The 17,167-nt window shown below is 33.9% G+C and overlaps 1 protein-coding gene across 3 annotated transcripts; it reads left to right on the forward strand.

Annotated features, from left to right (window-relative positions):
- The first annotated feature begins 3,684 nt into the window (after nucleotides 1-3,684).
- LOC111889711 (L10-interacting MYB domain-containing protein) lies at nucleotides 3,685-6,070 on the forward strand. Of its 3 annotated transcripts, none has more exons than XM_042898056.2 (6): nucleotides 3,685-3,906; nucleotides 4,128-4,237; nucleotides 4,404-4,502; nucleotides 4,585-4,994; nucleotides 5,061-5,519; nucleotides 5,592-6,070. In XM_042898056.2, exons 4-6 carry the CDS (start codon nucleotides 4,647-4,649, stop codon nucleotides 5,913-5,915), a joined length of 1,131 nt encoding a protein of 376 aa, XP_042753990.1. In that variant the 5' UTR covers nucleotides 3,685-3,906; nucleotides 4,128-4,237; nucleotides 4,404-4,502; nucleotides 4,585-4,646; the 3' UTR covers nucleotides 5,916-6,070. The 3 variants fall into 3 exon arrangements, with proteins under 3 accessions (XP_042753990.1, XP_023741627.1, XP_023741628.1); XM_023885859.3 differs by having other exon boundaries at nucleotides 4,153-4,237; XM_023885860.3 differs by lacking the exons at nucleotides 4,128-4,237; nucleotides 4,404-4,502 and having other exon boundaries at nucleotides 3,686-3,906.
- Nucleotides 6,071-17,167: the final 11,097 nt, after the last annotated feature.

Raw genomic sequence — 17,167 nt, forward strand, 5'->3', positions numbered from 1 at the left:
GGAAGGTAACTCACCTCACACTGCTGGAGTTCACTGCAAGAATCCTTAGCTACTGCCCTGGCAACTCATCGAACTATCAATACCAAAATATCACCCAATTAGCAATTGGGACCCACACCATGATCCATAATCCATACTTGGGGTAAAATGACCATTTTACCCCTGGCCCAACAAGATTCATAACTAAGGCTCAAGCCCAAACCAAACAATCCCAAAACTCCAAAATCCATAAAAGCCCACTAATGGCCCAATTTTCCAAATTGGGCGTAACTCCCAAAATGGGCCTTCCTTTTTTAGTTCAACATATTCTTAGCCAAAAATATCTGATTTCTGATGGCCCACAAAGGCCTAAAGTAGCAAAGTCCAATGAATGGCCCAAACTGAGGCCCACTTGTGTAAAACCCACTCTGACTAAGTACGCAACGCGTACTGGGTTTGTGACCTGTACGCTGTGCGTACCAGCTTGTACGCCCAACGTACTCCTCTATTAAGTCCTTTTTGCTATTAAGCACTTAATGCTTTAAACCAATGGACCAAATCACAGATCTAAGCCCTACTTAACGTCTAAACCCATGTCCCATAAAGTCACTGACTTGGTGATTTTGCATGCCCCACGTAAGACCAAACTCCAAAAATGGCATTCTACTTCCATAAAAGTGACCTTAACTCATGCATAAACTCTTAAAGACCTTCAAGGTGGCAACTTTCTGTCTTAGGGACTCAAATAGAACCAAGGGTGGCAACCCTAAGCCTAGGAAACGAATTTGAACCATAAGGCTTCATCCTTGGACCAAAAAGGTCCAAAAACCCAACACAAGAGATCTAAGGAAACAACCACCAAGTTTAAGACTTTATACCTCAAATGAGAGTCAAAAGCTGATGAGGTTCTGGATCTAAAAACTCTAACTTCTTCAAAGAATCTTCAAGAGTGAACACCTTCTTCAAAAGAACCAAAATACTCTTCTAATGGACTTCTAAGCTCCAAGAACACACAAGGAAGGATTAGGGTTTCGTGAAAACTATCTAAGGGTGAGAGAGTGGTTGGGCTTTAAGGCATCATGTTTCTTATATAGTGCAAAACCTTAAAATCTAGGGTTTTGGTCTGAAGGGAGTATGCCTCGCGTACCTCTTAGTACGCCCGACGTACTCACAAACCACCCATAACCAATTGACCTTATACGTTGGGCGTAACTCTGCTTACGTTGGGCGTTCCTAGCTAGGCACGTGCATGCGTCCTTGCATGCATGGGACTGATCTGCCAAAGATCTCAATTAGGGGCTAATTCTGCCAAAACCTTCAAAGTGCCATAACTTCCTCATCCAACGTCCGTTTCCATTGAACCTTATATCCACAAAAAGGTGGTGAGAATCCCTACACTCCTAATAACTAATCCAAGCCTTAAAACCTCCAGACATAACCCAAGACCCATAAAAGACCGAGTCATCAAGTTACGATTATACCCTTGTCCTCCGAAGACACAATCGGATACTTGGACCACTTATACCATGACACCCACATCCGAACTGGGCCAAATCCTTCCTCTCCAAGGCCCTAAGCCTTATGACAACTGATGATTGGGCCGTAGCCCCGAGCAACGAAACACTTTTTAAAACCGGGTGTTACAATAAAACACAAGTAAGAAATCTTAGTTATGAGTAAAAGAAATTATGAAAATGTCGGATATGTAGTGTAAAGATTATGGAATACATATCTAGAATGTATAACGACATTCCAAAACGTATAAAGACAATACATAATATATGTATGGGATGTAAGCTGTCAATTTGGCGTTGATTATGTGAGTCTGAAATATACGCTGTTAGATTCTCGATCAACTTTACATCAGAGTTCACCAAACTCACATCAACTCTAGAACAAACATAACTTTCTCAGGATGACGTGTTACAAAAAATGGTTAGTTTTCAAAAACTTAAAAATTAATTATTTTTGTTAATAAGACCAATTTATATAGGTAAGTTTAATTAATATAACTGCTCATTAATATTTTTAGAGTAAATTATTAAAATCGTCCCTATAATTTGGTTAAAATTACGTGTTTGGTCCCTAACGTTTTTTTCCACTCGGACCATCCCTCTGGTTTGTTTTTATTTCGGTTATGGTCCTTGACTGACATGAAAAGACAATTTTACCTTTGTTATATTTTTTCCCAAATTTTGAATAACTAGTAAATACTTATTTATAATAATAAATCATTGGGTCCCACCACCCTTTCCTAACTCCTACCCCCGCACATCTTCTTCCTTTATCTCATATACTTCCCTAGAACAGGCCTCCTTTGCCGGCAATCACTAGTTCACAGACCATTGACCACTGCAGTCGGAAATCAATGGAGCACCCCCACCCTTATACTTTGTCCCTTCATGTTCTATGGAGTTGCTCACCACCATGACTTTAATCAAATCTTGTGCACCACAATCTCCTTTATCAACTTCGGCGAGTACAAAAAATCTAGAAAAATCAAACCTAATGCAATCCAGAAAAATAACCTAATCAAACCTGATGCAATTATCCAAACAAATCAAATGCATAAAAATCCTCTAACTTACCTGAAATTAAATCCACTAAACCTAACCCCCACCACCACCTCTAAAATCAAATCACCGACACTGTCACCGAACCAACGTCACTACCGTCGACCACCGCTAACATAGAAAAGAGACGGTTGGAAAGAGGGATAACAAAGAGCAACGACAGGAAAGAGAGATGATTTCAGAAAGTGTTGTAGCGGTGTCAGTGATATTTCAATGATTCAAAGATCGAGTGCAGATCGACGATGTCACTCATCGTGTTCCTTCTTATACATAAGTATCAGAGTACATATCCAACACCAAATATATATTAACATCGTTTTCAGATGGCAGATTGCAGTTCGTGGAGAAATTGAAATCAATTTTTGGATCTGAAAACATAAATCTGAAAAACAAATACCCAATTTCTTTTTCTTATTTCGACCCATGTTCTTCAGGTACAAAACCGAACAAGATCAAGAGATATAGAGTGATAGAAATCGAGTAGATAAGGAACATGGGTTGCAACAGCGTAGGTCTCGTGGAGGACACATTAGGTCTTCATTTTTTTTTTGTTTATTCAATATGTGGGTTGAATATGCAAACTACAGTTGATTAGGTCTTCCAAAAAGGAACTGGGATCGTTTAGTCTCAAAATGGTGTTTGAATCTTCAACATGGTGAGGGTTGAAGATGTAAAATACAACCGATTAAAGCAGATTGGTACCCTTCCCGTGACACCCCCCACCCCATGTGAGAAATTGATATTTTTTCAAGATGAAGGAATCAAAGAGAGTGCGAGAAGGGAAGAAGAAGTAGATAACAAGGGGCGACGACAGAGCGATGATGCAGAATAAATATGGTCACCGGAGACGAGGATTTGGAGTCACTGGAAACTAAGATGGGGCACGTCCCATTTTCTAATTTCAAGATGATTTTTTAATTTCAAGATGAAGGGATGAGGTTGGTGAGGTAGAGGTGGGCCACACTTTTTTTCTTTTTTCTTTTTAATTTATAAATAATAATAAAAACAATAAAATAATTGAAAAAGAAATTCATAAGGGTATTATAAATTCATGTCTGATAGGGACTAACAACGCAATAAAATTAAATTATAAAGACGATCTGAATGCAAATTTTTTTTTTCTTTTTTATGAATGGAAGATGTAATTTTAACCAAACGTAATTTACTCATAATTTTTATTTTTTGAAGGCCTTTGTGGCTGAGATGGGCTTTAGGACCATGTAGGCCCGGATCGTCCAGGGATAGGGTCTTGTGATGACCAAGGATAGCGTCTCGTCTGTTCCCGGTATCTGCTTTTTTCTAAATCGCGCCATCGGCGACGGAAGTTCGTTGGGAATTCCGTTACACATGCCTGGTACTTCATCCATCCAACATTTGCTGTTATATTTGTATATGTTTTTATTTCATCAACATTCTTGATCGAATCTAATGTATTTTCACTATGCGTTCTTCTATCTGTGTGTGTTTGATCCCCATGTCATGTTTGATGTAGATTTGCTTATTTCACTATCTGTTGCTTCCTGCAACTGTTTGTTTGCGTTAAATTTAGTAAATCATTAAACGGTATTTCTTTAGTCTAACATGTTACAGAAAAACATAGGATGTGGAACTGTGGAAGACTGGAAGTAATCAGAAATTTGTACACTCAGCCATTAATAGACATGAAAGAAACTAGGATGACGACGGTAACTAACTCGCTATTAACATAATTTTACAATCCAATCACTAATATTGACCCGCCATATTAATATTATATAGGCACAATCCACCAAATAAACCCTAATTAAGCAAACATTAAAAACTGTAAAATTAAAATCACCCCAACATCCTCCCTTAGTTCCAATTTTGTAGTATGCTTCAGCTTGATAAACTCTTCAATTCCATGGTCACTCAAGCCGGAGTTTCAACAAAGGGAAGCTTATCTCTCTACTAGATAAGTGTTAAATGCGTGTAATAACAATGTACTTTATTTTTTTAACAATGTACGTTTTTTTTTACAAAATTTAATGTTTATAGCAATGGTAAAATGTAGGTTGGTATAAACAGTAAAAAGGTGAAAGTAAATCAGAAATGTGGTAGGAGGTGTTACAGTGTATGGAAAAGGGGATGAGGCAGAGGCAGCAAAGAAATAGTGATGGATTGCGCACTATATGGACACCTGAAATGGACAGATATTTCATTGAGCTGATGCTAGAAGAAGCTGGAAAAGGGAACAGGATTGATGATCATTTATTTAGTAAACGAGCATGGAACCACATGACGCTCTTGTTTAATACAAAATTCAGGTTTCAATATGAAAAAGATGTTTTGAAAAACCGACACAAAACATTAAGAAATGTGTACAAGGTAATAAACAAGCTCCTTGCCCTAGATGGGTTTAGCTGGGACCATACTCGACAAATGGTGATCGCTCATAATGAAGTCTGGGATGATTATATCAAGGTACATTTTCATTTTTTTTTTCTTAAAAAAATATATATATATTATAATATTATATGCATGCGGCAGGTACACCCAGGTGCTCGGTCATACAGAATAAAAAGCATTCCGTATTACTATGATTTATGTGAGATATATAAAAAAAAAATATCCGGTATTGTTGATACTTCTTGTGGTATTATTGTTGTTGATGAGTTTATGATGGATGAAGAGGTTGAGGCTGGAGGGAGTCGGACATATTGGGAGCCAGGGATGGATGGATACTTGATTGAGCTGATGGTGGGCCAGCTTCAGAAAGGAAACCAGATAGACGGCTTGTTCCTCAAGCAAGCATGGATGGAGATGATCAACTCCTTTAATCACAGGTTTGGTTTCAAGTATCATCTTCATACTCTCAAGAACCGATACAAGACCTTTAAGAGACAATATAACACCATAAACAAGCTTCTCGGATCACAAGGCTTTTTATGGGATGATTTACGCCAAATGGTAGTTGCTGATGATCACACCTGGCAGGATTACATCCAGGTCTGAATGCATCATCCGTCTTTTAATTTTTAAAATTTTTTTTTTTTAACAATGCATATATGCATTATGCAGACAAATCCAGATGCACGCCAATACATGACACGACCAGTGCCTTATTACAAGGATTTGTGTATTGTATTTGTATGTAAAGAGACTCTTACTACTGTTTCAGCAGCAGATGATCAGCAGGAGTCTTCCCATAACTCCTCTGTTGCTGTAGAACATGTGATTGAAGCCATTCAGGGCTTACCTGACATGGATGACGACCTCATCTTGGATGCTTGTGATTTTCTCGAAGATGATAAAAAAGCCAAAACATTTTTATCCTTGGATCTTAGACTAAGAAGGAAGTGGTTAATTAGGAAACTTCGCCCCCAACCTTCAACTGCTACTTAAATAATTTTGTATTGTGTTGTGAAATTACAAAAACATGACAAGATACGCCCTTCTCCTTAAAAGAGATTTGCAAATCATTTGATAGGAAGAGCAATCACTGTGGTACTGCGACCAATGAGAAATATAATCATCTAAACCTACTTTTCTGTCGACCAGTGACAACATTTTTGTATACATCTTGATTGCATGATTAAAGATAAAAAAAAAAAAAAAAAAAAAAAAAAAAAAAAAAAATTTAGTTTTAGCACTCGCTGCAGCTTCCTATATTATTGTTTGTATCTTCTGATCAGTTTTGTTTAACTTTAAGTACATAACTGAATAGTCTTTTGTCATACCGGACAAAAACTCAATTAAATTTACAATAATGCCACAAATATATGTCTACTGGGGGTACTCCACCCCTTTAATGACACCTATTAATAGATTAATAAGGCCATATGCATGGTATACTCCCTACGAACCACAAACCACCATATGTGGCGTTGTTATACTACCCACAATGAAAGAAGAGAAACAGAGAGAAGAGGGTTGCAAAAAGGTGGTGGCCACAATTCACAACGCCCCACTCCTAAGTTCTCAATGTCATTTTATACGAGGCAATCCCCATTTATTAAACAATTCTTATCACTTTCTTTGGCATAAACTTTATGAAATATGTGTTTAAAAAGTGTATAACCACACTGTAACAAACTTGGTAGTTATGAAGAAAATGATGTATAACCCTATGCTTATATGGAGTCATAAATAAAAATATAGAACTTTTTAGCAAAATGATTGTAAAGTAAAGTTGTAGTTAACTTTACTATGAGGGTGTGAATATAAAATTCATCGAAATCTGAATCCGTATGAGGAAGTTACGGGCTTTTGAAATGAATGATCATATTGAGGGTAAAGTACATTTCTTAAATAAGAAAATGGGGAAAACACAACCTTGTAACAGCTCCACACTTGTGCTTTTGTGTCGAACTCCTTAAAACCCAAGTTAATGAAATAGGTTTCTACTGGTGGAACTTTTGGGCAAAACACAAGTTGTGTATCGAAACACGATTGTGTAAACTGGTCGATAGAAAATTAGGGTATATCATGTACTAAGTCGGTCGCTTACCCCTCATTTCACCCGCACACCACTTGAGAGATAATTTCTTTAATAGTTGGATTGAGAGGTAATTTCTTCTTTCTTGTAAGCTTTAAGTTGTTTTAATGGTGAAGTTGGAAAGAGATGATGGAACCCTTGTTCTTATATCACTTTTAAAGAAGAAAATCTTGATAATAGTTATGGAGTGGGTATAGTAATTATATTTTCAAGTATAATATGTCAAGATTAGGGATGAGCATACTACCCGTTGGACCGGAAAAAAACTGAGACCGGACCGCATATTCATATTAGTGGGCCGGTTTTCGGGTTTTGTTTTTACCAATAATTAGGTTTTGAGTTTGGACCAGACCGTACACGGAATACGAGATTTAACCTGGACCGTACTGAAAAATATTTTCACCTTAATTTCTTTTATAGATATCTTCATAAGTTTAAAATATATAGATAATGATATTGAATTATTAATTAATGTGATATTGCAAGATTTCTAAATATAAAACTTGATTATTAGAAATAATTTGGCGAGACAAAGATTCGTAACGTATTAGACTGGTGCATAATTACACAAACAGGATATGTAAGTTATGTCTTTAATTAAAAGAATTTGACAGGAAGGATATGTTTATTTACTTGGTCTGGGCACATCTCGTGCTCATGGTGGCTAACTTGGATACCGAAAACGACGTTATGACGGGGGGAACACCCCCCCCCCCCCCTCTCGTTTCTGCTCGTTATGGCACTTCTCGTGCCCGTTACCACTTATTGAAACGGTGAAAATGTATACATTGGGATTTGATCGTTTGCAACGGTCAACATTTTAAATAATTTTTTTTTACCCTTTTTACTTTATATAAATACTCATTTTACTTTAATTTTTTTACATCTTTATCTCATTCTCTCTATATTTTATACTTTCTTTTAATAAAAAAAATGGAGCAAAACCCAAACATCCCCCTCCATCATCAAACCCAAACACACAACCTCGCCTCTCGGATTTCTAGGTTATGAAAATTATTTTAACCTTCTATCGTCTCAAGTATCGCCAAAAATCTCATATCAAGGCGCTGCTTTCAATCCCGCTTCATCACCACTGCAATTTCCCAACTCACCATACCTTCAATAAAATCTATTTGGTCAAAACCCAAATGTACAACAAAATACTTTCCCTACTTTTGCTTCGACGCAACAAACAACCAACTAACCACCACCTACAACACAACCATCGGTTGAAGTGGAAGTGGGAGATAGTTGGAGAGGGAAAGGGAAAGGAAAATCGAAAGGAAAATCGATAGCGGTTGAAACAGAAAATGCAGACGTTCCACAATGGTGGACACCGGAGGAGGAATATGCTTTAACGGCGGCTTGGTGTACTACTTCAAAAGACGAACTCCGCGGAAATGGAATAAAGAAATGAGCTTATTGGGGGGTGGTGCGCGACAAGTTTCACGCTATTTTGAAGAAAAAACTATATCACAAAAATGACATATTGAGTAGCAAGTTAGGTCAAATAACTAAGCGGTGCAACAAATTCAATGGTATTTACAACCGGGTTAAGGCGCAACAGCAAAGCGGAACCAACGACTTCGATTTATTCAAAGCTGCAAAAGAACAATATCGGGTCGAAATGAGACATGTTTTCGAGTTTGAAAAATCATGGGAGTTGTTACGAGCGGATCCAAAGTGGAATAACACGCCTACATCGTCGCAGAGTCAATCCAAAAGGTCTCGCAATTCGAGCTCGGTCGACGTGTCAGACGCACGGATTCACATCGACCTAAATGCCGACAATGATGAGATCCCGGATGATATCGAGGAGATATACCCATCACGATGACCGCCCGGAAGCGACAAAGCGAGGCGTGCTGCAAGGCATGCGGAGGAGGTTGAGGCGAAAGCAAAAGACGCGGCGGAAATGAGAGCGAAATTCGACGAGCACAATTTATTAATAAAAGAAAAAAATGACTTGAAACGTCGTCATTTGGAGTTCCTAGAAAGGCAGACACGAGAAAAACAGGAGCAAAAAGAGAGGGAACTAATGACACATCAGTTGTCAATTCTTCGGACGAGCGAAGAGAGTTTGGCGTCTGAGGATCTAGCGGTGCTACAAGCAATGAATGAACAAATTAGGAAAAAATATTTAGGTTAATTAGGATTTTATGAGTAATTTGAATGATATTTTAGTTATGATTTTAGGTTTAAAATTATGTTTTTTTAATTGTAATCGTAAGTTTAGATTTTAAATATGTCTCTTTTTTTTTGTTTTAAAATTTTATGTTTTATAAAAATATATTCATTTTAGTGATTAAAAAAACATAAAAAGGAAAAAACGAAAAGGAAAAAAAAACGAAAAATGAAAAGAAAAAACCAAATTCGAAAAATAAAAATAAAAAAATAAAACATATTTATTTTAAAAGGTTGATGTTGCATCTTGTTACCCATTTCCCCACTTGGTGTTATAACACCATTTGCTTATGTGGCATGTGAGATGGTACAACTTGGTGTTGCATCTTGTTGCCCACACCTAATGCTCTAAAATAATTATGTTTTATAAAATTCTACAAATATTTATAAATACATACGTTAATATGCTAAACCAATAACTTAATTATATCCGGACGATTATATCCATAAAACCAAAAGTAATAGACTAAGGGGTATTCCTAAAAAAAATATATATATATATATATATATATATATATATATATATATATATATATATATATATATATATATATATATATATATATATATATATATATATATATATATATATATATATATATATATATATATATATATATATATATATATATATATATATATGGCCAAAAAAACTAATGTATACAAATCCCAGTTTGGTATTCGGAATTGGACTGGACCAAGATTGTAAACAACGCTATTAAAGTCTAATTCGTTCCAAAACCTAAAACCCGCTTTAATACCCAAAACTGGACCGGACCGAACCCAGACCCGATACACCCAAAAACGGTCCGGTTTTCAGGTATGTTAATTCACGATTTTCGGTCTTCGGTTCGGTCTAGTCCAGGTCCGGCCTGTTGCTCATCTTATTGCTTGTTACTTGAAACATGAGAAATTGAAGAATATGATCATGAACCCTGGTTTGCCTATATTGTTATATTATTGAATTTGAATAGATATCTTAATAATTTATGACATGTGGACAAGTTATACATCATGTTTAATGTAATGATCCAAGTTTCTTTCCATTAGCGATGTTAGTTTTCGTTACTTAAATATTTATTTTTGTAAACGATTTCAGTTTTATAATTATAAATTGAAATTATATAAATAAAAATCATGTTAATTAATAATAAAATAGTTAATCAATAACTAAAAGGTATAAAATTTAATTAAATTAATTTGTAGGAAAGTAGGGTACATATAATTCATTAAAATGTATAAATATAGCCTATGAAAGTGACATTTTTGAAAGTAATAAAGATCGTGCTTTTGGGTTTTGAGTTTAAAGTGCTATTATGGAAAAAGAATCCAACCTAACATAATTATCTATTAAAAAAATAATGTCTCTCTCTTTTTCGATCTATAATTCAATTAAACACAATCTTTTATATCCATTAGCAATTCAATCCAATCTAATTTTATAATAAAAAATATATTAAAAAATTATATCAATATTGGTCTTATTTTATAGAGAAAAACTAATTATATATTTTATTTAATTTTTTACTATAATTGTAGTTACTAATAAAATTAGTTTTAATTATAAAAAGTGATTTATCACAACTAATAATTGATGGACACATTGCTTTATTTAAATTTGAAAATGATGAGCCTTTGTCATCACAAAATATTTACTTTTTATTTTATTGTTTGACTTTTTATTGGAGAACCATCAATTGGTGACACCAATGGGGATAACCTAAGAACCAATGTTCTAAATTCATTTAATAACCCGCCTCAACGGTTTTTATGCATTCCATCCACCCTACAAAAATAATTACACCCCCTCCTTAGGCAGCCGTATGAATCGACCAAAGAGAGAAATAATGGTTTCCTTTCTTGAAGGGGGAAACCGAGAGTGTGAGATTAAGTGCATTGGATGTGTGGCATATACATGATAGGGATATGAAGATGAGATTCAAGGTGAAGAGACAGATTGCTTTCGAGATTGTTTAACGTGGTAAGTTTGAGTAAACAAATATGTAGACGTGTGTAGGTTCGATATCAAGATGTAATATGAATTTTCTAAAGTCCTATTAAACCTCATGCACTAAAGAACAATCATTTGAAGTCCATTGAATGCGTATACCCTTCGTATCAAATCGTGCGCGTGTATGTGCTTGTGTGTGTGGGGCAGACAATTAGACATTACATACGAGGGATGTTTAAACCCTCACATACCAAGAAGGTTTAACTACTAATATATAAATTAGTTAACATTTCAAGGTTAGTCTGATGAAAAAATGGAATATATATATATATATATATATATATATATATATATATATATATATATATATATGTATATATATATATATATATATATATATATATATATATATATATATATATATAGGGAAAAGTGAATATACCCTTAAGGGTATATAAGCTTAGGTACCCAAACTCATAATAATATGTTGTTTTGTTTGATATATTCATTATAATATTGTTAAACTTCAATCCTTAACTTGATTTATATTCAATATTTTTAAATTTTCACTATTATCTTCCTCTTACATCACATCTTTTTGTCGAACACTTAATAGGCTATATATATTATTATTGAAAATGATAATTATGTAAGAGGAAGATAAATATGAAATTTATAAAAAACTTTGAAGTAATTCAAGTTAGAAGTTGAATTATAAGAACATTGGACAATTACAATGTCTATATATGATACAAACGATGTAGTATTATGAGTTTGAGTACCTAAGCTTATATACCCTTAAGGGTATATTCATTTTTCCCATATATATATATATATATATATATATATATATATATATATATATATATATATATATATATATATATATATATATATATATATATATATATATATATATATATATATATATATATATATCATAACAAAAATATTAATGTAGGTAATTTAAATATTAACCTTAATTGTTAAAAAGACATGACTTTTGGTTTTATATTATTTTAAATCGTCATGTTGGATACCAAAATATTTAAGGATGTATCTACTTATATTTATGTATGAAGCTAGATTAACAAATGGAGATTTGAAGTATTGATATGGTAAAATATAATTATAGTGATTTTGGAAAATGTATGGAAATTTGTACAACAATGTTATCCCGACTTACAAGGCATGTAGAGGCCGCCAATCTGGTCTGAATTAGACAAAATCACTAGAGATACAAAGTTGTAAGAAATCGAGTCTAGTTTCCACGGAATCTGATATCAGTCCATTTGGACTTGTAGATTCTATTTTATGCTCCAAATAACATGGAAAATCTTTAAAAAATATAGTAGTTACATGTATGAAAGCTTATAAAGTTGGAATATACTTAATAATTTATTGGTATATGTGACTAATAGACGAGTCCTTAAAACTTCAAGTGAGTACGAGAATTCAAGTTGAAGCGAATATGAAATTTTCATGGATAACATAAGATTCACATTTTAATAAAACAAGATTTTGTTTTATACTTTAATGTTAATACTTTTAACTTGACCGTTATCACTATCAAACCCCTTTCGGTAACTCCACTCTCAAATATAAAGGTAGGGAGGGAGGTAAGCATGAAACATATTAAAAACCGACTTCATTAAGAATCAAAGAGACCTCCTTAAACTAGTATTAAAGTGGGGTGAGCCTAGAAATGGTAAGACTGACAATGTCACTATTCTAAGATGTGATGACACATGCTGTAATTTATCATATATATAAATAGATATTGTTCTAACACACACACACACACATGATATTTACCCTAATAATATCCATATTTAAAATAATTGAAATAAGGTAATTATCCATATTTATTAACCCTTTTAGTTTTGAATTTTAAAAGGAAATTGAAAAACCGTAATCCGGAAAGGTTTGTCATGCCTGATATTAACAGGTTTTCCCAGTTTTAAATTTTTGCTTTCAAATAAGTTTTAACGAATCTAATGGATTATAGAGTGTAAGTAATCATAAAATAAGGCTCTGATACCACTGTTAGGTCTTCTATACGTCTAAACACATTATCATGGCAACAAAAACATAATAACATCTTATGTGTTGATGCAACCTAGGATCTAAGTTTCATGCTATTACTGCTACCCTATGAAAATATAAACGAAGGAAGAACCACATACCTCTATTGTAGCTAATGACCTTCGATCTTGCGGCCTTGTACGTGTCACCTTGTTTGGGTGAAAGGATCTAAACCATAATACATATCTTGGTTCACACTCAATAAACTCAAAAAAATCAGAATAAAAGTAACTAGGAGGTGAGAAGATCTCACTAAGAGTTTCTCCATAATAGGAAGGATAAAGATGGCAAAGAGTCAATCAAATGAGCAAAAAGAATGAAATCCTAAGGCACTATTTGTAGCATTGGATCCCTTCCTAGGTTTTGTACTCCATCCCATGTGGGATGGGATATCGAATTCGAATCCTCTTTTATCCAAGAGAGATTTCGTCTAACGCTATCTCCCATTGGGTTTCTGGAATATTTATAATTAATCAACTATTGATTTATTGATATTCAATCCTTTAAATAATTAAACTGTTTAATTAATTCTCAAAATATTTTCCAATTAGTTTCTAAGTAATTATTAAATCATAATAATTAATAAACTAATTCCTTCTTTATTTATTCTACTTAATTTGAGTCTTGAGGGCAACCCACGATGACCCTTCTATTATTACAAATATTACCAATAGTTGATGACATTGGACATTTTATCCAACAATTTTTAGGTAACGACCTATAAAACCTCGAACATTAATAAATTGAGGGGAAGAAAAATCATATTCATAGGAGTCTATGAGAAGAAGGAAAGGAATCGAAAAAAACGCTTATTGGAACTAGCTTACAAAGCAACCAATGATGATAGATGAGTATGCGTAGAGTGAACATGGGAGGCATTGGTCGGAGAAGATGGAAAAGGATATGGTGCTATCTAGAGAGAAGCAAGAAGAGAATGTGGATGTTTCTCACAGAGGGTAATGTAGATATCAAAAGAAGTGGTAGATTACAGATACCCTACATTTGATTGGAAGATGATAACGTTGATTTCAAACCTAGGTCGACTCCAAACCATTGGTATTCAAGTTGGCAGCTAAACCTGAAAGCTACGACTCAATCCTTGCTACTGTTCATAAGCCAATTGTCTTTTAATGTTATATATAATAATAATAAGACAAAACTGCAAAAATAGTCGTGTAGTATGCATTTTTTTCGGGTATTGGTCCGAACCACAACTTTTTTGGATTGGTGGTCCTTTTGAGTTGGTTTCGTAGCATGTTTGGTCCCTCCGAAAATTGAAATGACCATAATACCATAGGTGCATTTATCTTTCATTTATCTTTCATTTTTTTTTTAAATTTAATACTTATTTATTTATTTCAATAATTAAAAAAGAGGGCCCATCTCTCTCTCTCTCTCTCTCTCTCTCTCTCCAATAACCATAACACATATACATATATTGGTTTGTTCTTCAACACTCAACAACATACATATACACATACCACCATCACTACCAAGAGAATTTAACAAACCCCCAAACCAGTGAATTCAAAATCATTTCTGGAACGATTTTCTTTTGTGAATCTAACATCATTTATAGAAGAGAATGAAACACATCCCAACCCTACTGCCTTCATCATATTTCCAACCTGCAAAAATCAAATTAGAAGAGAAAGAGAAAAGAAAACAGAGCATAACACACATACAACAAGATCATAAAAAACCCAACATTATTCATCATTTTGAACCCTTCCCTTACCCTTTTCTCGCTTGTGGTTTGGATCAATTTCTGTTTCTTTTTTCTTTTCTTCGTGTTTCTTTTTTCTTTTCATAAACTGCATATTACAAGGATTTAACTAGTATAATGAACATGATTTGATTTCAAGATATCGTTTAAGTGAATCTTTCTACCTCTGTAACCTAGTACACATAAATGGAAGAAATATTGGGATTATGAAGAACTACATTGTAGTATCATGTAGCTTTTTGAATCTTTGGAAACTATTGAATTTTAAGGGGATCCAAGCATGAACGGCTTCATTGACGCTGACACTAATCCAAGTGGACCATCTAACGACGCCAACAATGTGCTCTGCTTCAGTTAGCCTTCCAAAATTAAAATTAATCAAATCAAATTTGAAGTTTTAGATAATGGATCATTAATAACAATTTGATTCTCCTTGTTCTTACCGATCTTATCATTGTAACATGATTATGATCATTATTGTGATTCTTCAGTGACAAAGTACCCAAAAATGTGTTTGATATTTGCATATTTAGTTCATATTAAGTATAGATTTTTTATTATTTATTAGCTAACATATCATGGACAAAAGGTACTTAAAAGTGTTTGAATTATGTTTTCAGTCCAAAAGTGAAGCTCGGAAGCAAAAGGAAGCAGGAGAAGCGGTTGGGAGCTCGGGAATTGAACAGAGAAGGAAACCACCAAAAACAACACCTACTCGGCGAGTAGGGTCGTCTACTCGGCGAGTCCGATCGAATATTCGAGAAGATAAAGACTTAAAGACCCAGAGACTTATCGCATACGGGGATTGAGAGATGGACTCGGCGAGTCGGCACCTGACTCGACGAGTCGTTTCGCAAATATAAAGATAACTTCTCAGATCGACGGAAGAGATTTCTGAAACCCTTCTGGAGAGGATAGCTGAGATTGAAGAGCCAGGAGAACCTTGGAGAACGAAGATACAAGCTAGAATCCAATTCCAAAGGAGATTTGAGGCAAATTTCATCATTCTACTTAATCTTTTGTTTTCAATTATGGCTAGACAATTAGAATTTGTTTATTTGTTGTTTATTACCTCAATCATGAGCTAAAACTCTTAAACTTCTGTTTGGGGATGCAAAATTGAGACTATGGTTTGATATTTGGTAGGATTAATTCAATGTTGGTGATTTTTGTTAGTTTTAGCTTGCTAAAGAACCTTGTGTGTGAATGATAATTAATTTTCTGTTAATAGGAAGGTAATTAAATAGTATGAACATCTTTTGATTATCAACCTCATATGTTTATGTGACCACTTTATCATATGTCTAGGATTAATGAACATGAAACTAGAATTAATAAGAAAATTAGGTAAATTCATGTGTGAGCTTGTGTGATGACCATCAACAAGAAGTTAATTAAAGGACCAAATTAGTTAACTATTGCAAATCTAAATTAACTTGAATAATTAATCTAGTGAATTTAATTAAATTAGACAACTGATCACTGTTTGAGTTAGTTTATTCACTAAGGATTAGTGTAGTGAACGCGAATCTAATCACTTGAATCGGTAACCAACAAAAGAGTTAATCCATTGCACTATTACCATAATATCAACCATAGGATCAATTGAGTTAAACTAAACAGAAGTCCTTCCCATTATTGAATCTAGTTAATTCTTTGCTTTTCTAGATTTTAAATTACGTGATAGTTAGTAAGTTTCTAGTCTTGTAAAACTAGAGAAAACCCCTACTTATTAATTAATTTAGATAGAATTAGTTTTTAGTTTTAATTTACCGTTCCCTGTGTTCGATACTCTGCTTATTTAGCTATACCACAATTGATAGGTCCACTGTCTTTGTGTGTTTATTTTATAATTAAAAGTAGGTTTAAAACTAAGTGAGTTTGCACACACCAAGTTTTTGGCGTGGTTGCCGGGGAACGGTTCTAAAATTAACATTAAATTCTAGTTTAATAGATCATTTGTGTGGGATCTATCTTACACAAAGTTAATTCTACGGTAATTTATAATTAGAAAAAGTTTTAATAAAAATCCGTTTTTTAAGTAATTAGAAAATTTTTCTGTTTTTGCCTTCAACTCGCCGAGTGCAATCGTGCCGACTCGGCGAGTTCATCGCCGATTCACAGTTTTAATTTTTATTTATTTTTGTTCTTTTTACGCGTTTCTTGTTTTGCCTATAGTTGTTTCATGACCCGAGGATCTGATACACCTCTGG

This window comes from Lactuca sativa, chromosome 9, assembly GCF_002870075.4.
Source record: "Lactuca sativa cultivar Salinas chromosome 9, Lsat_Salinas_v11, whole genome shotgun sequence".
NCBI classification, from domain to species: domain Eukaryota; kingdom Viridiplantae; phylum Streptophyta; class Magnoliopsida; order Asterales; family Asteraceae; genus Lactuca; species Lactuca sativa.

Excerpts from the sequence above, each read along its gene's own strand:
- LOC111889711 (XM_042898056.2), top strand. The coding sequence starts at position 4,647 with ATGGAAAAGGGGATGAGGCAGAGGCAGCAAAGAAATAGTGATGGATTG. Across the intron at positions 4,995-5,060 it reads TCTGGGATGATTATATCAAG|GTACACCCAGGTGCTCGGTC; the intron begins GTACATTTTCAT and ends TGCATGCGGCAG. Across the intron at positions 5,520-5,591 it reads CCTGGCAGGATTACATCCAG|ACAAATCCAGATGCACGCCA; the intron begins GTCTGAATGCAT and ends TGCATTATGCAG.